This window comes from Gaeumannomyces tritici, assembly GCF_000145635.1.
Source record: "Gaeumannomyces tritici R3-111a-1 unplaced genomic scaffold supercont2.1, whole genome shotgun sequence".
NCBI classification, from domain to species: domain Eukaryota; kingdom Fungi; phylum Ascomycota; class Sordariomycetes; order Magnaporthales; family Magnaporthaceae; genus Gaeumannomyces; species Gaeumannomyces tritici.
The window spans coordinates 146,807-167,848 of record NW_008804545.1 but is presented as its reverse complement, the minus strand read 5'-3'; the positions used below and the strand labels follow the sequence as shown (position 1 = coordinate 167,848).

General features: G+C 60.7%; 5 protein-coding genes across 5 annotated transcripts; 2 read left to right on the top strand and 3 right to left on the bottom strand.

Moving 5' to 3' along the window:
• The first annotated feature begins 2,910 nt into the window (after positions 1-2,910).
• Positions 2,911-5,308, top strand: GGTG_00050 (mannose-1-phosphate guanyltransferase). Its single transcript, XM_009217789.1, has 4 exons — positions 2,911-3,292; positions 3,430-3,473; positions 3,594-3,740; positions 3,883-5,308. The coding sequence occupies exons 1-4, from the start codon at positions 3,286-3,288 to the stop codon at positions 4,777-4,779; spliced, it is 1,095 nt and encodes a 364-aa protein (XP_009216053.1). The 5' UTR covers positions 2,911-3,285; the 3' UTR covers positions 4,780-5,308.
• Positions 5,309-5,421: 113 nt separating this feature from the next.
• On the top strand, positions 5,422-7,201 carry GGTG_00049 (hypothetical protein; the record flags this gene model as incomplete). The annotated part of the gene is made up of 2 exons (XM_009217788.1): positions 5,422-5,516; positions 5,641-7,201. 2 exons carry the CDS (start codon positions 5,422-5,424, stop codon positions 7,199-7,201), a joined length of 1,656 nt encoding a protein of 551 aa, XP_009216052.1.
• Positions 7,202-7,237: 36 nt separating this feature from the next.
• Positions 7,238-9,207, bottom strand: GGTG_00048 (hypothetical protein). The gene is made up of 2 exons (XM_009217787.1): positions 8,802-9,207; positions 7,238-8,708 (listed from the first exon to the last, which is right to left on the bottom strand). Exons 1-2 carry the CDS (start codon positions 8,961-8,963, stop codon positions 7,512-7,514), a joined length of 1,359 nt encoding a protein of 452 aa, XP_009216051.1. The 5' UTR covers positions 8,964-9,207; the 3' UTR covers positions 7,238-7,511.
• Positions 9,208-9,374: 167 nt separating this feature from the next.
• Positions 9,375-18,675, bottom strand: GGTG_00047 (hypothetical protein). The gene is made up of 2 exons (XM_009217786.1): positions 18,595-18,675; positions 9,375-18,425 (listed from the first exon to the last, which is right to left on the bottom strand). The coding sequence occupies exons 1-2, from the start codon at positions 18,639-18,641 to the stop codon at positions 9,854-9,856; spliced, it is 8,619 nt and encodes a 2,872-aa protein (XP_009216050.1). The 5' UTR covers positions 18,642-18,675; the 3' UTR covers positions 9,375-9,853.
• A 1,370-nt stretch (positions 18,676-20,045) lies between these two features.
• On the bottom strand, positions 20,046-20,636 carry GGTG_00046 (hypothetical protein). Its single transcript, XM_009217785.1, has one exon. It carries the CDS (start codon positions 20,607-20,609, stop codon positions 20,250-20,252), a length of 360 nt encoding a protein of 119 aa, XP_009216049.1. The 5' UTR covers positions 20,610-20,636; the 3' UTR covers positions 20,046-20,249.
• Positions 20,637-21,042: the final 406 nt, after the last annotated feature.

Here is a 21,042-nt window from a genome sequence, read left to right as displayed (position 1 = left end):
ATCCCGGGCGTACACACTACTCCTGAGGCAGACGGGCCGCTCAGGCTCTCCTCGACACCTTTTTAAAGCCGGTATTTCTTTCTGCTTTTTTTTTGGAATTTTTGTTCTTGCCATATACAATTTGGTGAAAGCTTCGCAGCATATATCCCAGGAGGAGGCCCTTGCCGCCGCGTGGCCTCTCTTACCTGCACCACCAAAAACCAGCAGCGGTCTTTGCTGAAGAAGAAGAGAAGACGGAGAAAAAGGGCGTCGGAGCACGCAAAAAGAAGAGGTGTTGACAGCACACAAAGGCGATGAAGAAAGAGATTACGAGAGAATGAGAGAGAGGGAGAGGGAGAGTTGTGAGGGAGGGAGCGATTTCGAAGACTGGGTGGAGCGAAAACTGCATTACACGACATGTCTTACGACCTGATGACATAGAGACGACTTTCCTTTTCCGTTGGATTCCTGCGCTTCCCACACCCCTTTCCTTGCTTGGGAATTCCACATCACGCCGGCTTTTTTTTTCTTCTTTCCTTCTTTTTTTCCCTGTCACTTCTGGCGGCGACTCCTGGAACTGCCAACACATCACTGTGTCTCCATTCTTCTCAACCAACCAGCCCACACCGGCCCAGGTGCTTACCTTGTACCTTGGATACTTTTCTTGACCGTCGACTTGGACCAATCGACCGTGTTTTTTTTCTCCTTCCGCCATCCATCGTCATTCGTGGGTTGGGACCACAGGACCGACTGACCTGCCGACACGTTGTTTCGCGCGGAGTTGCTGCACTGAAGGAGAGCAAAATCATCCATGGATCTTTTTTTTTGGGCCGCCAATGCCCTTGGGGACGGAGATCCGACGACACACCACAGGTTCGCTGCCGGGCTTGGAAGGACGCCATGTTTTCCTCCTTTATCGGGGAGCTGCCATCGAGCTGATTTCGATCTGTCCGATGCTTATTTAGACCCCTTATTTCCTTTCCTTTTTGGACCTGGCTTCATTCATTCCCACGTGGATGAGGGACTAGTTGACGTGGCTCGACAAGCCTATGATAGAGAAGTTGGTAGAAGAGTGCTGTTGGCCGCCTAGGTCTCTCTGTTTTTCCGGACATGGCCGTTGGATCGTTGCAGGGATCGTTGTTGCATTTTGCGCAGAGAGGATCTTGTCAAACCGAGTCGCCGGGATATCCCTAGAAGGAGGGCTTGATCGGATTTTGGAATCGCCCATGGTGGGTGGATGACGGGAACGGGTGCATTGCGTTTACTTTCTGGCAGCATTTGTCTTTGCCATGTTGTGCTTTTGACCCCAGCGTCCACCCATCATCACTCACACACCATCACCACATCCCCCGTTCCTCCGATTTCGGCCTTCACCACCACCGACGCACCACCGCCACCTACGTTCCCAGACCGTTCTTCGACGTTCACCTACAAGGAATGATGATTTAACGACCGTAATGATAAGAATTGAGAGCGAGGACGTTTGGAACCCTGGGTTTTCTTTTTCAAATCGTCTTGTCATTCGTTCTTCACCTTGGGCAAAATTCATTTTTGATACTCGGATGCCGCGGGGATGCGTGCTCATCATGACCTCCACGAAAGTGCTATAGTAAATTATGATGCACTGGTTTAGGTAAACTGATGGGCGATCCAGTAGCTCAATACAGATGTCAATTTCACGACATTCCAAATTGCACGAAACGGGCATTAAGAGACAGCGGTGATGTCTTGCGGGAAAACGGGCTTCGGCTAAAACCAGGGGCGATCTCGCCCGGGGGGACCGCTGGGGATGCCGGAGTGTGACCGGGAAGGCCCTGGAGGGCAGCGGCATGTGGGCGGGGGGGCATGCACACATAGGGCCAGGCGGGTTGCAGTCCGAGCAGTCCCGGAATGCTTGCTGTCAGGTTTCTGACCTGATGTGATGTCCCTTTCTGCAAATCCGGACTTGGGTCGTTTTCATGGGTGGTGGGGGAGCAAGGGAAGGGCGCGTGAACATGGCGAGGTGCATGTGCCTTGATTCGGTTTCTGGTTTTCTTGTCTTTTTGTCTCGTATCCATGACAAGTATGGGCCGAAGCAAGAACCTAATGTCTGGTGCCTCACGAACCTCTTGCTCCTCCTTTCTTCCCTTGCCTGGGTCATCAAACGTCACGCCACAGCCAGAGTCGAGATGGCGGTTTCCCTTTTCCCTCCGTTTCGCTCAAACGCCACCACGAGGGGAAATCAGAAATCACGGGACTTGACCGGTGACTGTTGGCTGGAATTACCTAAGCACGGGAAACACCGCTCGCTTTGAGCGCGTGCAGCAACGGTTCGTCCGAAAAGAAGGAAGTCAGGGGGACAATATGAAGAGAATACAGATGGTAAAACAGGAGACGACGATCCAATCCGGGGCTGAGTGGACTTTGCACGCATTCGATATTCAGGGGCGGCGAAATTTGGGCGCTGGGGGTTCAGGGGGGCATCGAGAATTAAACGGCCAACGGGTTGGCATGCAATCTCCAAGCATTTGTGGCTCGTGTTCGCCACGGCGGCCCCTGATTGGTAGACCTGTGTTACGCGAGAAGGGATGGCGTGGGGCGCCGCTTTCTGGGCTGCGCCTCACCGAAGGGCTGCTGGGGTATGTCTGTCCTGCTGTTGAATTTGGAGGGTTCTGTCGATGGGGGAAAAAGGACACATGGTGGTGGCCACGCATCTACACCACGGGGAGGTCGTACATATGATGTGTATGGTTGGAAATGCCCAAAGTAGGGGATTACGAGGAGACGCCTATTAGCTGGAGTGCGCAGCTGGGCAGCTGGCAGATGGTGAGGCGACGTGTTGGACAGCTTTCATGGCGATGGTGATGGGGAAATCAATCAAGAAAAAAAGGCCGATGAGTGGCTGGATTTTTGCATTTGTGGAAACGTTGCTTCCCAAAAGAGCTTGGGACGCCCGGTTCCTTCCCTGAGCGGACCCGGTCCCTTTTCTGCAGCCGCCTCTCGCAGACAGCCCGCCCAGGAAGGCTCCCATTCGCGAAAAAGGAGTACAAGACAACAGCTAAATCAAGCTGCAACGTTCCCACCTGTCCTTTTTCCTTTCCTCCTCCTCCTTCCTCCTCCCTCCTGCACTGCAAACAACCACCCGCTCTTTTTTGACCACGACTTCACGAAGCCTCTTTTGTGAATCGCGAGCGAATTCACCTTCCCCGCCTCGTTTAGACATCGACAGACTGGAGAGCTAGCACTCGTCAATCCTCGGTTGCCGCTCCTTTCTTACGCTCGTTTAAGAACCCGTTCTTTTCTTCTTTCCGCACCACCACCACCACCATGAAGGGTAAGTTACCTCAGGCTGGGCAGAGCATGACTGCATTCAGTCTGCTTTCCATGCTTCCGCTCTCGGTGCTGCTCGGCGCAGGCCGTCGCGCCGGTGCCTCTGTTCGGCGACAGCTCGCTGACCGCTCCTCGGAACAGCTCTTATTCTCGTCGGCGGTTTCGGCACCCGCCTCCGGCCCTTGGTAAGTTGCCGCTCCTCGCATCGCAGACGGGCAGCCCCAGACACCCCTGGCACCCCCTGAGGAAGCTTGGTCCTGTGTGCGGAAACAAATAGGCTAACCTGACGCTACTTTCGCTCGCAGACCCTGACCCTGCCCAAGCCTCTCGTCGAGTTCGGAAACAAGCCCATGATCCTGCACCAGATCGAGGCCCTGGCCGCCGCTGGCGTCACCGATGTCGTACTTGCCGTCAACTACCGGCCAGAGGTCATGGAGAAGTCATTGGCTGAGGTATGCCATCACTGTCACCATGTGTACAGCATGTGTACCCCCGGCAGTCGCCCATGGGTCGACTTGGACCCTCGTCGCGGCATGTGGCCGTGGAACCCTGAGAAGCTGGCCGCTAACGCGGCACTGTCCCGCCATTGAACAGTACTCCAAGAGGTTCAACATCAACATCACCTTCTCGGTCGAGACGGAACCGCTGGGCACCGCTGGCCCCCTGAAGCTGGCCGAGGAGACGCTGCTGAAGGACGACACCCCCTTCTTTGTGCTGAACTCGGACGTGACGTGCGAGTACCCCTTCCAGCAGCTGGCCGACTTCCACAAGGCGCACGGCGAGGAGGGCACCATCGTCGTGACCAAGGTCGAGGAGCCCTCCAAGTACGGTGTCGTCGTCCACCAGCCGGGACACGCCTCGCGCATCGAGCGCTTCGTCGAGAAGCCGGTGCAGTTCGTCGGCAACCGCATCAACGCCGGTATCTACATCCTCAACACGTCGATCCTGTCTCGCATCGAGCTGCGCCCGACGTCGATCGAGCAGGAGACCTTCCCGGCCATGGTCCGCGATGGCCAGCTGCACTCGTTTGACCTCGAGGGCTTCTGGATGGACGTCGGCCAGCCCAAGGATTTCCTGACGGGCACTTGCCTGTACCTGTCGTCGCTGGCCAAGAAGGGCTCCAAGCTCCTCACGCCCACGTCTGAGCCGTACGTGCACGGTGGCAACGTCCTGATCGACCCCACGGCCAAGATTGGCAAGAACTGCCGCATCGGCCCCAACGTCACGATTGGCCCCAACGTCGTGGTCGGCGACGGCGTCCGTCTGCAGCGCTGCGTGCTGCTGTCGGGCTCCAAGGTCAAGGAGCACGCCTGGATCAAGAGCACCATTGTCGGCTGGAACAGCACCGTCGGCAGGTGGGCGCGCCTGGAGAACGTCACGGTCCTCGGCGACGATGTGACGATCGGCGACGAGATCTACGTCAACGGCGGCAGCGTCCTGCCGCACAAGAGCATCAAGGCCAACGTTGATGTTCCCGCCATCATCATGTAGAGAAGGTCTCGCGGCAAACGCTTAAGCCCGGCCACTCGCATACCCCTCTGGCTCTGGGCGGCCAGCACCTCCTTCCTGGACCTTCCTCCCCGCGTCGGCCACATTCGGTCTATATAACGTTTTGTACTCGTTCTCTTTACGACCTTTACGCGACTTCATAATGCAGCATGGAGGGACACCACTATGCGGAATCGCGATTACGGCACCCGCCACTCTCCCCTCCACCATCTCCTGCGAGGCTCCTGTTCTTTTCTTATTCGATTCTAATGTTTGTGTCGGGAAGGATATCTGCGGGGAATAAAAGCCTGGGAGGCGAACGTCTGTGGCTCGGGCCTTTCTACGCCTGAATTGTTCCAAGGTCGATCATATAGTGGAAGCATTTCCGTCATGTTGTGGGAGGCAGACAAGACGGGGAAAGCAAAAACAAACCACGAAAGGTCTATAATTCATGGGACATATGTGCGGCACTGGACTCTGAGGAGATGGGCCGAGGAGATACCAAAATAGAATCAAGAAGACATGAAGCACACGTTTTGGTTCCTAATGGTGACGACGAAAGCGGGCAGCCAACCGGCACGGTCGTGTTGGGAGAGCAAAGACGTGTAATATAGTCGTTTCACTCAGGTCCTCGACTAGCAAAACATGTGGTGCACAGTAGATACGAGCCTGCACGTCGGAGGTCCGGGGATAAGGGGGCTCAGACGGGGTGGCATTGGTCCGTCTGAAGCCCGTCAGCGGTGTGCGTCGTGGCGCTGGCGGAGATATCGGCAATTTTTCGCGAGCCGAGTATAAAGGCGACTGGAGCGAGGCTAGCTGGGAAGTCGTGACGGCTGCTGATGTTGTCGCAATCCTGGTCTTTAGGAGGTTCTGCTTGAAAAAAACAGGCACTGGATTAAAGATATCCCTGGGCGCCAAGGTGAGACAGGGTGGCCCGGCTGCTATAAATCTCGTAAGGATGCCCCCACAAACCCCAACGTCAGCGTCCGCGGGACTGCCTACAGCGGAAGATAGCACCCGCAATACAGAAGGCCACAGCGGCGCAGCGGGCCTCGGCACAGGCAGCAACAGCAGCAGAAGCAAAGAGCAAAGTGCTGAGGAAAGAGCGCAAGCACCAACGGCTACCACGGACGAAAAAAACAAGGACCACAACCGCCAACCCCGACAGCAGGCCTCGCCCGCGGCCGGCGCCTGGACACTGCCCAAGCCGCCCATCAAGCAAAAGATGGCCTCGGGCATCAGGTCGCTGCTGAGCAGCGCCAAGAAGCTGGCCCTGGGCGACAGCAGTGGCAACGGCAGCGGCAGCGGCCCCGCGGCGACGGCGGACCGGCTCTTCGCCAAGACGGAGCCGGGCGTCGACGGGGAGGCGTGCAGCCACGACTGCGACAGCTGCACGGTCAAGTTCCCGCGCGGGTTCAAGATCGACGAGTCGGACGTGCTGTACGGGCAGGTCAAGGGCTGGGCCACGCACGTGCTGGTGGCGACGGGAAAGTCGGACTGGGTGCGCGACGTGGCCGACGAGAAGGGGAGCGTCATGGAGGCCGTCGACGCCGCCGCCGACAGGCCCGCCAACGGCCGCCTCATGCTGTCGGCCTGCGACATGCCCGTCTCTGGCAGCGGTCACGGTGGTGCCGACTATTCGGTTCCTACCACGGCCCTGGTGCTGCCCGCCTTTCGGCTCGTCGACGGCGTCACGCCCGCCACGGCGCAGTCGCTGCTGTCCGACTTTGTCGCCGTCGGGCCCACCAACGACTCGCCCATGGCGGTGCCGCCACCGCCGCCGCCGCCGCCGTTGCTGGCCACTAACGGAGAGGAACGGAAAGACGGCGCCGCGGCGGCCCAGAAGGACCAACAACAACAACCGCAACAGCAGCAGCAACAGGCCGCCCTCCTCCCACGCTCCGTGCCCTCGGGCCTGACCAGCCGGCCGTGCCCGCACTCGGTGCTGGTGCTCCTGTGCTCGCAGCGCACGCGCGACGCGCGCTGCGGCCAGAGCGCGCCGCTGCTGCGCCGAGAGCTCGAGCGCCACCTGCGGCCGCTGGGCCTGCACCGGGACCCGGACGACGAGCGGCCCGGCGGCGTCGGCGTCTACTTCGTCTCGCACGTCGGCGGCCACAAGTACAGCGCAAACGTGCTCGTCTACCGCCGCCCGGACCCGTTCGGGCTCGATTCCGTGTCGAGGGCCGAGGTTTCCGACGACGAGGTTAGGGATGGGCTGCTGGCGCGCTCGTCGTCGGCGGCGGCGGCGGCTGGTAAAAAGGAGGCCGAGGACGTGGGGGCCGCGCAGTGCATATGGCTGGCGAGGATCGCGCCGCCCGACGTCGAGAACCTGGTGCGGTATACGATTTTGCAGGGCAAGGTGGTCAAGCCAGAGACGCAGCTCAGGGGAGGCTTTGACAGGCAGAAGGGGCTGCTGAGTTGGTAGGGCGGTGCTGTCATGTTGCATCTAGACCATCTGCTGCTTTGATAGACTTGAGCATCGGTGTTACTGGTATAGCATAGCCACTGAAACTATTCCAGCGCTTTATTTGTTTTTCATTTTTTCATATCTGCTCCTCCAACTATTTTCTGTCCCCGTATTTACCGCCCTGGATGCCTCTGCCCTAGAAACATACGGGATGCCATCGTTGCCCCGCGGAACGATCAATCTGCGACCGAACCCCTTTATGCACTGACGCCTCTCATGCAAGAAATGCAAAAACAAAACCAAACGAAACCGCAGTTCTCCCTCTATCTCAGATCTTCTCCCCCTCGAGGATCGGCTTGGCCTCGTCAGAGCGCCACCAGCTGACGCCGGGCTCGCCCGGGTACGAGTAGCGGTCCATACTCTCGGGCCTCATCTCGACGCTGTACCCGGGCTCGGCGGGCGTCTGGTAGTACCCGTCGCGGATGACGGCCGGGTGCAGGAAGTGCTCGTGCAGATGGTCGACGTACTCGAGCACCGACCGCACGCCCGTCACGACGACGTAGTCTATGGTGCTCAGGTGCTGCGTGTACTCGGGCAGGCCGACGCCGCCCGAGTGCGGCACGACGGGCACGCCAAACTTGCGCGCCATCAGCAGCACCGCCAGCGCCTCGTTGACGCCGCCGAGCCGGCACGCGTCGATCTGGCACACGTCGATGGCGCCCGACGCCAGCAGCTGCTTGAACACGACGCGGTTCTGGCACATCTCGCCCGTGGCCACGCCCACGCCCAGCGGCCTCAGCGCGTCCCGGACCGCCTTGTGGCCCAGCACGTCGTCCGGGCTCGTGGGCTCCTCGATGAACCAGGGCTTGAAATCGGCCAGTTGGCCCATGTACTCGATGGCCTCGGGCACCGACCACACCTGGTTCGCGTCCACCATGAGCACGTTGCCGCGGTCGTAGCCGACGATGTCGCGCGCCATGGCCAGCCGCCGCCGGTCGTCGGCCACGCTGCCGCCGACCTTGATCTTGAAGTGCCTGTACCCCTTGGCCAGCGTCTCCTCGAGCAAGGCCCGCATCTTGTCCTCGCCGTACCCGAGCCAGCCGGCCGAGGTCGTGTAGGCCGGCACGGCGCGGCTCGCCTCGGCCTCGGCCACGCGGGCCGCCTTGCCCGGCTCGACCTCGCGCAGCATGGCGACGGCCTCTTCGGGCGTGAGGGCGTCGGTGATGTAGCGAAAGTCGATGCAGCGCACGAGCTGCTCGGGCGTCATGTCGGCCACGACGCGCCACACGGGCTTGCCGAGCGTCTTGGCCCACAGGTCCCAGACGGCGTTGACGACGGCGCCCAGAGCCAGGTGGATCACGCCCTTTTCGGGCCCGATCCAGCGCAGCTGCGAGTCGTTGACGAGGTGCCGCCAAGTCGCGCCCCAGTCCGCCACGAGCGACGAGAGCGTGCGGCCCCTTATGCGGTCCGCGACGTGCTCGATGGCCGCGCAGACGATGTCGTTGCCGCGCCCGATGGTGAAGGTCTAGAGGGAGGGAGGGGGGAAGGAGGAAGAGTTTTAGTCTGCCTGGTCATGTTCTGTCGACAGAAAAGAAAGAAAAAAAAAGGCACCACCCACCATGCCATGGCCAGAAAACTCAGAATCGGTCTGGAGGATGCAGTAGGCCGACGAGTAGTCGCCGGCCGCGTTCATGGCGTCAGACCCCGTCTTGTCCAGCGAGGTCGGGAACCGGACGTCCCTGGTGGACCATCCCGTGATGGTGATTTCACGTTCAGTCATGTTCACTGTCTAGGAGTGTATGCGTCACAGAAGAGGACAAAAAAAAAGGTTGACGAATACAAGAGAAACAAAGAAAAAAAAGAGAAAGGAGAGAAGGACGAAAGTCGTCTAGCTTTGCAAAGTCAAGTCCCCTCAGTTATGTCACAGGCATCCCGGCCGGCCGCAAACCCGTCCCCCATCTCGGTCGACGTTTTTCCGGCGCGCGTGATGCTCCCCCACGTACGAATAAAGCCAAAGGTTCGGGGTATAGCATGCAAAGTGAGGGGGAGGGGATGCGTAGAACGCCGTTGTCGGATATCGGCAGGTGGAGCTGGGGGCTGGTCGTCAGCGAGGGATTTTCCACCCGTCGGGTTATTACTAGCTTCCGCGTGCGTACCTAAGCAACTTTCACATCACGGCAAACAGACTTGGCCACTGCCGCCACGAAGCACTGCCAGCCGCGGTCGTCGGCATGGAAACATAAAACACGTAGAGGGCCTAGGCAAAAGTTCGTGGCTAGAAAATAGTAAGGATTTGGTGGGTAGCTACCACTACATATGTGTGTGTTTCAATTTTCGAAAGCAAAAGAAGAAAACAAGCTGGATGACGCATACAAAAAGAAATTCATAAAAAAAAAGGACAAAATGCTGTGGCTGAAGTTTTGTACAGGGACTTGACATCCGCCTCGTCAAGGCCATCGCCCAAGAAGACTCCGATGTATGAGCCGGGGGCTGCGTCAGATACGCAAAAATACATATTTCCCTTGCTTGCAGTTCCTGCTCCGTCGCTCTCATCCCATCCCCCATACCGGGGTTTGGTGGGTTTTTTTTTCGGCTGTTCGCCAGACTAGTAGAAGGATAAAAAGAAAAGGTGGGTAAGAAGAAGATAAAGTTCATCATCAGCGCCCCTGTTTAGTACAGAAGCGTGACGCGGTTGCCCCTGGGCGCCGGAGAGTCGTCAGTCTCAGGAGTGACGGGGGCGGTGGGGGCGACGGCCTGGGCCTGGGGCTTCTCCTGTTGCAGCGGCATGGGCTGCAGGAAGCCGAGGGGCACCGGCGCCATCGACTGCGGGGCCTGGTCGGGGGTCTCCACGACGGCTTCGCCCATGCCCTGGGGACGGCTCAGCATCTGTTCGGTGAACAGCCTCTCCTGCTCCAGAGCCTCGATCTGCGCCATGATGAAGGCATCCTGCTCCTGCGGCTGCTGCGGCGCCGCCGGCTCCTCGATCAAGGCAGCGGCCATATTCTGGTCGAAGCCGTGGTTGTAGTCGTAGTTGATCGCGTTGGTCGCGGGCACGGCGTATCCGGAGAAGCCGTACGAGGCCTGCTGCTGGGGCATGGCGTAGCCGAGGTTCTGGTACGGAGTGCCGTAGCCCTGGAACTGCTGCTGGTACATGCTCTGGTCGGCCACGGCGTATGATTGATACTGCTCGTAGCTGTTGGTGGTCTGGGGCATGGCGTACTCCTGGATCGGCTGGGGCTCATAGGTCTCTTGCACAAAGGAGAAAGCCTCGTGCGCTCCAGAGATCTCGCTGCTGACCGAAGGCTCAGGGGTAATCATGGCCCGCGTAGACGCGGACTCGACCACGGGCTCGGGCTCCGAGGTCTCGACAGCTGGGAAGCTGGCAGCCTCGGCCGCCGTGACGGCGGCGTTCCACTCAGCGGCAGACGCAGCCCAGCGGGGCATCCACTCGGGAGGGTAGCTCGAGAGAGTGGCCTGCTGAGCGGCGAGGGCCCAGTCGGCAGGGGTCGCAGACGGCCGGGATGCGACCTTCTGCGACTCAACAACCGTGGGGTAGGCGCTGGCAGTCACGACCTGCTCCAGGGCGGCATTCCATTCAGCGGCCGAAGCCGTCCACCTGGGCATCCACTCGGGAGGGTAGCTTGCGCCGACAGCCTGCGAAAGAGCAAGAGCCCAATCGGCGGCAGTGGCCGACCGCCGGGGGGCCGCCGCCTGTTGCCGCTCGGCCATGGGAGGGAAGCAGCTTGCGGCAACGGCCTGCTCAAGAGCCGCGGCCCACTCGCTGCCTGAAGCAGCCCACCTTGGCGTCCACTCGGGCGGGTAGCTCGCGTTGGCAGCCTGCTGGACTGCGAGGCTCCAGTCGGCCGCGGTGGCCTTCATGACAGGGACGCGGGTGGCCTTGGGCGAGGACGACCCTTTGGGGGTGGAGGTCTGCGGGATTGACATCCAGTTGCGCTCGACCTTGGTAGAGGTGGCGGCAACCCAGAGATCAGTGGATGTGATCTTGTCGAGGGCCTTGAGCTCGGGGGAGCGAGCCTTGCGCACCATGCTGATGGCGGCGGGGCTCTCCGATGTCGACCTGGTGTCAGAGACCTTGGGCTGGAGCTGGAAGAGACCGGTCGTGGCCACGGGAGCGACGACGGGGGTAGCTGCGATCCAGAGGCTGGTCTTGGCCTGCTCATTGGTGTCGACGCTCGAGATGGAGACGGGCGAGGGGAGCGAGACGGGGGAAGCGGGTGTCTTGGCCATGGTGCCCGCCATGCTCCAGTCAACGGCCTCCTTGGGGGACTCGGGAGGGGTCGAGGTCCACATGCGAGTGCTTTCAATAGTAGCAGGCTCGGCCGGGCGTGCCTTGGCCCTGGCAGTTTCCTTGACCACGTCATATTGGCGCCAGGTGGCCTCGTCGGGCTGGGGAAGTCCCTTGCTGTGCGACTTGGCCGCCTTGGCCGAGGCAGTCCACATCAGTGCCGTCGCGGTCTGGATGAGGCTAGCGGGCTGCCAGAGGCGATCGGTCTGGATGGGCAGAGGCTCCTCCGACTGGCGAGGCTTCGACCGCGCAGTCTCGCGGACAGTGTCGTACAGCGCCCAGGTAGCAGCGTCCGGGTGAGCGACGCCCTTGCCGTGGTCGCCCTTGCTGCGCGAGAAAGCGGCGCTAGCAGACCAGAGGGGAACAGTCTTCTCCTCTTGGACCACCATGGAGGCAGCCGCAGGCTTCGCCTGGTCCTGGCTGCCAGCGAGGATCCAGACCGGGGTCTCCTTGGCTTGGCTGGAGGGCTGCCAGAACCGGCTGCTCTCAATAACGAGCGGCTCGTCCGACTGGCGGGGCTGGGACCTGGCCGTTTCAAAGACGGTGTTGTAGAGGCTCCAGGTCGCAGCGTCGGGCTGGGCGACACCCTTTCCGTGCTCGCCCCTAATGACAGGCGTGACCGTTGCAGCAGTCCACATCGAAACGGGCTGGGCCGCAATCTTGACCTGCTTAACGCCCGCGATCCAGTTTTGTTGATGAGCGTTGACGGGACGAGATTGCCAAAGCTGGTTGCTCTCAACTGGCATCAACTCCGACTGGCGAGGCTGGGACCTGGCCGTCTGGCGGACGACGTCGTACATTGCCCAGGTAACAGCATCCGGCTGCGCGAGGCCCTTTCCGTGCTCGCCCCTGACCTTGGCAACGGCTGTGGCGGCCGTCCACATCGGGACGTGCTGAACTGCCATCTTGGTCTGCTCGGCGTCCTCGATCCAGTTCCGCTCTTGCCGAGCATTGGTAAGGCGAGACTGCCAAAGCTGGTTGCTCTCGACTGGGAGGAGCTCCGACTGGCGAGGCAGAGCCCGAGCCGTCTGCTTAACAGTATCGTACAGGCTCCAGGTTGTTACGTCGGGGTAAGCAACACCCACCGAGTGTTTGCCCTTGGCCGTAGTGGCAAGACGGGCTGACCACATCGCGACGGGCTGAGCCGCCGTTTGGACGTGCTTGGCGCTTTGGATCCAGTTCCAGTTTTGGTGAGCGTTGGCGGGGCGAGACTGCCAGAGCTCATTACTCTCGACGGGCAAAAGCTCCGATTGACGAGGCAGAGCCCGGGCCGTCTCCTTAACGGTGTCATAAAGGCTCCAGGTCGCAGCATCGGGGTAGGCAACACCCTTGGAGTGATCTCCCCTCGCCTTGGTAGCAGGGCGAGCGGACCACATCATGGTGATCTTGGCGGATTTGGTCTGTTGGGTCTTCACCCGCTTCGCCAGGGGCTGCCAGAGCTCGTCGCTCTCAACGGGCACGAGCTCCGATTGGCGAGGCAGGGCCCGGATAGTCTCCTTGACGGTGTCGTAGCGGTTCCACGTCTCCTCGTCGGGTTGGGCAACGCCCTTTCCATGGTCACCCCTGGCCTTGGGAGCCGGGCGCACCGACCACATCTGGGCCGCCTTTGCTGCCCCCGGCTGCGCCGGCTTCGCCACCTTCTGCCGACCGACAGGCTGCCAAAGCTCGCCACTTTCGATCGAAGCTAGCTCAGAACGCCTGGGAAGCGCCCGGATCGTCTCCTTGACGTTATCATAGAGACTCCATGTGGTCGCGTCAGGCTGGGCGATGCCCTTTCCGTGGTCACCTCTGGCCTTGGGGGCCGGGCGCGCCGACCACATGAAAGCGGTCTCCGTCAGCGTCGGCAGCGCCTTTTGCGCTTCCTTCTGTTGGCCCGCAGGCTGCCAGAGCTTGTCGCTCTCGATGCGAGTAAGCTCAGACTTCCTGGGGAGCGCCCTGATAGTCTCACGGATGGTGTCGTAGAGGCTCCAGGTGGCAGCGTCGGGCTGGGCAACACCATGCCCGTGTTCGCCCCGGGTCTTGGTAACCCTGTTGCGGGCAGACCAGAGCAGGACAGCCACCTCCTTGTCCTTCATCTTCTTCTGCTGTTGCTGTTGTCCAGTGGGCTGCCACAGCTCGTCACTCTCGATGGGCGCCATGTCCGACTGGCGCGGCTGCGACCGGAGAGTGTCCGAGACGGTGTCGTACTGTCTCCAGGTGTCGGTGTCGGGGTGGGGCAGGCCGAGGCCGTGCTGACTGCGGCGCTTCTCCTCGCGGGCGGCGGTCCAGAGCTGGCTGATTGCAAGCTGCTGGGCCAGAATATCCGCCTGCTGGTCCTCGGTCGCCTCCATCTGCTGTGTGACAGGGAGCATACCCTCGAGACCAACAATGATGGATTCGCGGGCCTCGTCGGCCTCCTCCAGGTCCGAGGCGTCGTCCATGTAGTCGTCGACCACGGAGCTGGTGGCGTCAACCGTGCGCGGGACAGCCCTGTTCTTGGAGGGGATGTTGTCCGTCTTGAGAAGGCTGGCGATCTCCCACAGAGTAGTCTCGTCAAAGTCGTCTCCAGAGTCCTCCTCTTCGATGATGTCGTCGTCAGAGTCCTGCAGGTCCTCGTCGTCGTAGTCGTCAAAGAAGGAAGACGAGTATTCGGCCGCCTCGAACTGCCTCGAGCGGGCCTCGAGGGCGGCGCTGATGGCAGGGCCGCCGCCCGAGGTCATGGTGCCGGGCATGGCGAACATGGTTTGTCTAGGCTGCTGGACGGTAGCCGAGTCCGACTTCTCGCCCCAGGGGAACTGGAAGATGCCAAGGGTGCCTCTCCTGTCCGGAAGCGGTTGGGGGTTCTCGAGAATGTCCGGTAGAACGGTAATGCGCCGAGTGCGTCGGGGTGGCTTTAGTGTCGACGATCGAGCCGGGACCTGCTTCTTGGGCTGAGCCTGCTGGTGCTGTTGGACCTGGCTAGGCGCGAGAAATGACGAGGGCTGGGCGGGAGCATAGCATGACTGCCAAAGGCCCGTAGAGTAGCGCTTAGTGGCGGTCCGCGACTGCTGCCAAAGCTTGTTGGACTGGATAGCCAGGGGCCCGTCAGCTTTGCGGGGAAGCGCACGAGCTCCGCTGCTCGTGACCAGCAAATTGAGAGCAAAGGCCGAAACAGGGCTATCGTTAGCGCGCCGGGGAGGGGACCAGAGCAGGGATGTCGATGCGACATTGGCCTGCGTGGCTGGGGCCCAGAGCGTCCTGTGGGCCGCCGCCTGCGTCGAAGAGGCGGTGTATGCCAACACCGCGTGGGTCTCCGGGGAGAGCTCGCCCGACTCGTAATCCGACTCGTCGGAGTCCGGCGGTGTCGGGCTACCCATTTGGGTAAGCGCGAGGAAGTTCTCCTTGCGTGTGGCCAGGAGCTCCGGGGCGTGCTCCGCGAACTCCGTCTGTGCCTCAGCCAGGCGCTGCTGCCACGACGACGCCACTGATTTCGCCGGGTTGGCCGGGCTACGAGCAGGAACCGAGGATTCTCCCGACTTGGACGGCACGTTGCTGGCGCTTCGCAGCAGCTCTCGTCGTGCCGCCCTGCGCTCCGCCATGATGACGCTCGCGTGCTTGGCCGCATCCATCGAGCCGCTCTTGGGAGGCGCCGGCGGGGGCGCCGGGCTCTTCATCAACGACGGTGGCCGCGAGTCGATGCTCGGTGAGCTGCGGATTGTCGAGAGCGAGTCCCGCGCCTCTCTCAGCAGGTCGTGCTTCGTGTATCTCCACTGGTCCATCTCCTTCTCGAGGTTATCCAAAAGCTCCAGACGGCGGGTTCCCTGGCTGCCGACCGAGTCTCGGTTGGACTGATCTATCCGCTGAAGCTGCGCTTGGATCAGCTGGAGCGCGTGGTCCGGCGACTCCAGCGGTGACGGCTCAGCGGCCTTGACAACCACGGGGTTCCTTGTCGACGGCGCACGGAGGAGCAGCGGGGTCGGAGGCGGCATCCGTGATCGCATCTTCTCCTTCCGCTCCGAGAAGGTCAGCAGGTCGTCGCCAACCCGTTTGTGCCACATGGGAAAGACGTTGCTGGAGAGCATAAAGTCCTCGTCCGCTCCAACGGGCGTCTGCGGCGAGGCCTCCGTCGACGCATCAGTCGACGAATCGATCGAGGTATCTAGAGTCATATGGATTGGCTCTCGGTCATCTTCCCTGACTATGGCATCCATCGAGAGAACTGCGGGCACATCTTGGTGCTTGGCGCGGATGTAGGTGCTCTTCGGTGGTTGAGCCATCCTCTGGATGTTCACAGGCGCCACGGGCGAATGGACAGAGCCCCAGGCAGTGGTTCCGACGTCGGTCGGGGTTTTGGCGTCCATAGTCACGCTCTCTGCCCACAGGGATTCCCGGGCTGGCGGGAGAACTGGCGACGACGCCCGCTTCGCCGCGTCGCGCACCGATGGTCGCTTGTTCCGACTCTCGTCTCCTGATATTCCAGCAATCCAAACGCTGTCGATCTCGCCCCGCCCACCAGACCGCGCCGAGTCCCGGGTGATCCGACCTTGTCCTAGTCCTTGAGTGAGCTCGTCGACGTCAAGAACACTCTCGGTCTTGAAAGAGCTCTTGGTTGTCCGTGATCCTGCCTCCTCATGGGCCTGTGTCTCTACCTCGCTCATATCAAAGAAGTTTGACGGCGGCACAGTCGGGACAGTGGGTATTTCCGGCACAGACGACCTCCTCCTGTTGGTCAGACCCGAGGGGTAGAACATATTCATCTTCTCGTTAAAGGTCATGCTCTTGGTGTCGTTGGGGTGCGGCCTCGAGAAGGTGAGCCCGCCGGCGCTCTTCGGCGGCGGTGGCAGGGGAGGCAGTTGTGTTGGGTCCCCGGGGTAGCCCTGGAGAATCGATTTCCTACTCCCTATCGAGCCGCCCGACTTTGTCCTGCGGTGGCGTGGCGACTGGTCGGCGGGGAAGATGACGCGGCCCCCCCCGGACTTCCGAGGTATCGGTCTTGGGCGGTTGACAACCGAGTTTGAAGACATTTGCCCAAGCTCCATCTCCTGAGCCTCGTTGTCGAAGGCCTTTCCGGTATTCGCTCCGTCGATGATCTTCTGCACAACCGACGGGTCGTCGTAGGTAATATCGTTGATGAACATGATGGTCTGGTTGGTCCGAATTTCCGCGTCGGGTGCTGCAGGTACCGCAGGTGCGGCAGGCGCCGTGGTCGTCATCGCACGAGCCCGGGGGTTCCCAGGCAGACCAATGGTCGGGCGCCGCTGCAGGGGAGTCCCTTGCGGCTCTGGGACAACCTCGGAGGTCTCGGCAGCGCGTTGTCTCGAGGGCCGGATCGGCACGTAAAATGGCGCTTGGAACTGGCCTGCTGAGGGGGCCATGGTGGCCCGGTCCGCCTCCGTCGGCGCGCCAATAACCTTCGGGGGTGCTTCGCTCTTTTTCCTTTGCAGGGGGAAGGGCGCCTGCTTTTGGCGCGGGGGAGAGGGCGCCCTGGGCTTATCAGTAGCAGATTTCGGAGCAGGAGGCGGGCTTAGCGCTCCCAGTTCCGAGTTCTCCTGCCTCAGGGGCGACGACGCCCTAGCAGAACGCGCAGATTTGGGGCCTTCGGCCTCGGCCTCGACAGGGTCTGGCGATTGACGGGGCGACCTCCTCCTGAGCTCCTCCCCACCCGGAGAAAGCTGTGCAGAGGATGTCTTGGCCGACCCGATAGGCATCGGTGACAGCATCGTTACCGGAACCGCACCGCCATCCCCGAAGCTGCTTGGCGGCTGGGGGGCAGGCCGACTTGCCACGAGCATCGACTTCCTCTGCATCCTGGCCCACATTTCCCTCCGCTCCTTGTCTTGCCGGGCCGCGGCAGACAGGTCCATGGTGGGGATCTTGTTGAGCGGGTTCGTCTCGCTGTCGGATGCGAGGATCGGGTTCGAGATCGCCAGTCTTCCGCCCACAGTCACGGCCGCGGCCGGGCCACCCTTAATGTCGAACAGGCACCTCTTACCCTGCTGCGGCGCCACGGCCTGATGAGGGAGAGTGGGCTCGGTGGCGGACCTGAGAGGAGGAAACAGAGCACCCTGGACCGGAACTCCATGCCTTCCAATCACGACTCCATCCCCTTGCGGCATGCTAGCAGACTCGGCGGGTGCTGGGGCCTCCCTCGGCTGCGCGAACGCCTCCGACATGGTCACTTGCTCGCGTTTGAGGTCCTCGTAACGCATGGGCGGGTATCTCTGGGAGTCAGAGGTCGAGAGGTCTCGTGTGCCCAGATCCCTTCGAGGCGATTCGGGGCGCCTGGATTGGCGCTGTCTTGGGGTGCTCGAGAAGGAGTCGATCGATCCAGTTACTAGAATCAGTAGCAAGGTAAGACCTGCGGCTGGCAGCGCGGTTCGGAGGGTAAGGTCCATAGTCGGCATTCCCAGGAGCAACGTAACGCTCGTCGCGCTCCAGATGGCAAACCCTACGAGGATCCAAACAATCGCCTTGCTGCGTGCAACGCCCGACTTTGCATCCTCCACCAGCCCAACACTGAATGCCCGCGCTGCCAGCGAGACGATGATGATGGCGTCGAGCGCGACGACCGTCACCGACACAGGAACCAGTGACGAGACAGGCGCGCAGACCGCCTGCTCCTGTCGCCTGACGAAACCGACGAAGACGCCGCCGGCAATAAAGCGGCCGGCGAGAAGGGACTGCAGAACCAGCTGGCTGGTGCCAGAGTTGTTCTTGGTTCTCATCCCCCATAGCATAAACTGCTCGATCGAGAAACGGGCAAGCTGGTCGAAAAACGCCGTGACTATGCTGGTGATGGAGCATGCCAACGCCGAGGTAACGTCGATCGTTGTCGCAATAAATCCAATCTGAGCCCACAGGGCGGCGCTTATAAGGAATATCGTGAGGGCCAGCCCCAGGCCATCCCGAAATATTGTTGATCCATGGCCCTTGACATTAAGGAAAAGGGCTGCTGACGCTCCGTTGACGACAATTCCACTGTCCTCCCGCAAGTTTGTTAGTCACTTCCCCATCAGATCCCAGTCTTCCTTCCTCTGTCCGCAAGTTCCTGTCTCTTTCTCACTCGTCCTCGTCCCCAGCCTCCATCTTCCGGATCTCGCCGCGACGCCACACTCGAATATCGGATGCTGGGCAGGGAGGCACTAACAAGGCGAAAGCGGCGATCAAAGCCGAGGTGCCTCCTGGAGCCGCCATGGTGGGCGACTTTATTAGAGGAGGTTAAAACCGGCTGTTGGCCCAATAAAGAGTGTAGCGTCCCAATCAATGGGGCAAAGGACGATAAAGGAAAAAGAAAAAGAAAATGGCGTAATATGTTATCAGAGAATTGAATAGACCATGTCGACTAGTACATAGCCAAAGTGAGCACCGATGCCGCTGGTGATGGAGGCATGTTAGGCGATGTTGTCCATCATCACTGGCATGAACAGGATAGAATGGGAAGGGCAAGGTAGGATCACGAAAGAAAGAATAGACAGACAGACGGACAGACGGGGGAACGAACTGTCTAAGCGAACCAGTCAAAGTGGAGTCCAAGGCGCGTGCGTGGGTATTTCGGGAATGCAAAGAAAAGCACAAAAGGGAAAGGCGGCCTCGACGGTTGAAACGGAAGGCGTCGATCTTGGCAGGCCGCCTGCCTGTGGTGTCCGCACGCGCGGGTTCGGGCAGCACGATCGAGCCCTGGCCCCTTTGAGATCAAAGTCGGCGGCAGCGTCAGGGATTGGCCCTGGACGCATTCTCTATCGTTGTGTGCTTCGCTCTTGTGGGGTGTGGTGGGCGGTGGTGAGCCTCACAGCAGTGACCAGCAACCCACCACACACCCAAAAATGGATTGCTCCCGGTCTCAAACAGGGGTAATAGAGCCGGGGGGCCTGCTCAGGCTGGAGACTTCTGGATTTCGTCCGTCATGCCGAAGAGAAGGCGAGAGTACTGATTGGGCCCAATGCAAGGCTGGCTAGGGCCAGGCTGGGGGTGGTCACCGATAAGCGTTACTCTGTTTCACTTGAAACCCAAGGAGTTCCATGGGATCCATGACGAGGTGGGGAGGTTGAGGGGTGTCGCCAGCTGTGCGGGATTGGCCCATCTAACCCTTTTTCTCGCGTATGAAGCCGATTTGGATAAAAGCCTTCTGGACTCCTTCACCCGGCCGCCGCAGTGGCGTGCCCAGATCGTCTCTCCATCTCGATGGGGGCGGGCGACTGCTACCATCACGCCCGATAGGCTTTCGGTCAAGGGGCCGCACGATTTCCACCCCATGTTGGCCCGCCTATCCATCGCGCCAGGCACCATCTCCTACGGCTCGTCGCATTTCCATAGGTGTCGCGGGACGAACCCATGTCTCGTTTGGCGCCCTCCTCAGTTCCTTCATCCACCCCGTTGCTCGTTGCCGTTGCTGTGTGGCTTGCGCAGTCCGGCGGGGGGCAAGGAGGTAGGGGGGCCAGCCAGCACTGTTGTTACATAGTCAAGGCGCAGGCATGATGCGAATCGATGGGATTGGTGGCGAGAAGACAGCGGTTGTGCATCCCCAGTGACCCCCTTTTCTGCTCGCGTGGCAGTTTGCCGCTTTGCCGCGATGGAGAAACAGATTGGGATCCAGCACCCGCCTAGAATTCGATGTGATTGATTGATGAGACTCTTTGGGTGTGGCAGCGCGAGCGAGATTTGCTACAGGCCAGTGTTCCAGCAGATCTTGGCCTGTGCCTGCCCCGCTCGCGGGATCCATTTTGTCTGTTCTCTCGCTGCCAGTGTTGCTTTCCAGCACCACCTGGTCTGTGCGGTGGCCTGCATGCGGCTGGGCGCCAACATTCAGTGCGACTGGTACCTGCCGGGCAGGAGCTGCCAGTCGAGCTCACTGCCAGCCACCACGAGCTCGAGGTCCAGCACTGGTGCTCCAGCCGCCAGCTCCCGTCTGCCCAAAGAGGTTGGTTTCAGAGACTCGTGCCCTCGGCTCCCGACCGCCCCGGTCGCCCCGGTCACCCAATCTCGTCGGAAGGGAGGAGGGATGAGTCGACCTTGCGGCATTTGAGCTCCTGCCCGCAGATCACTCACTCGATCAATCCCACGCGCCAAGCCCAAGCCCGCCGAGGCGAAGCCATCCCATCCTTTCTCTGCTGCGCGTTCGCGAGAGACGGGAGCGGTCAATACCCCCGACTCCAGAGGTAACATCCGCCGGTGACATGGAATCCACCTGGCTCCGGATGGGACGAAAGGTTAAAATTCAGCTGCTGGGTATGCCGTTCTACTCGTCGTAAACAACCGCGGCCAGGTCGCAGTGAGCCGTTAATCTCTTCCTTGTGGCACGCGCCGACGCCGATCCGTGCGGCTGCAGAAAGGAAAATGATGGCCGAGACCGAGCCGTGGATCGAGCCTGCGTCTATGTATTCAGCCGGTGCCAGTTGATGCTCTGCCGCTTGTTTCTTTGGCAAAATGCCACTAGTGTGCTACTATTGCTTTCTTCCTGTGTCATCTTCCTGGCATGGTTGTTGCTGCACGTGTTGGGTATTGATATGAGTGAGCTTTTGTGCCCGACACTTGTCGGTAGATAAAACATCTCGGTGTTATGGCCGCACTCGTGACCCTGATATGGGTGCAAATGGTC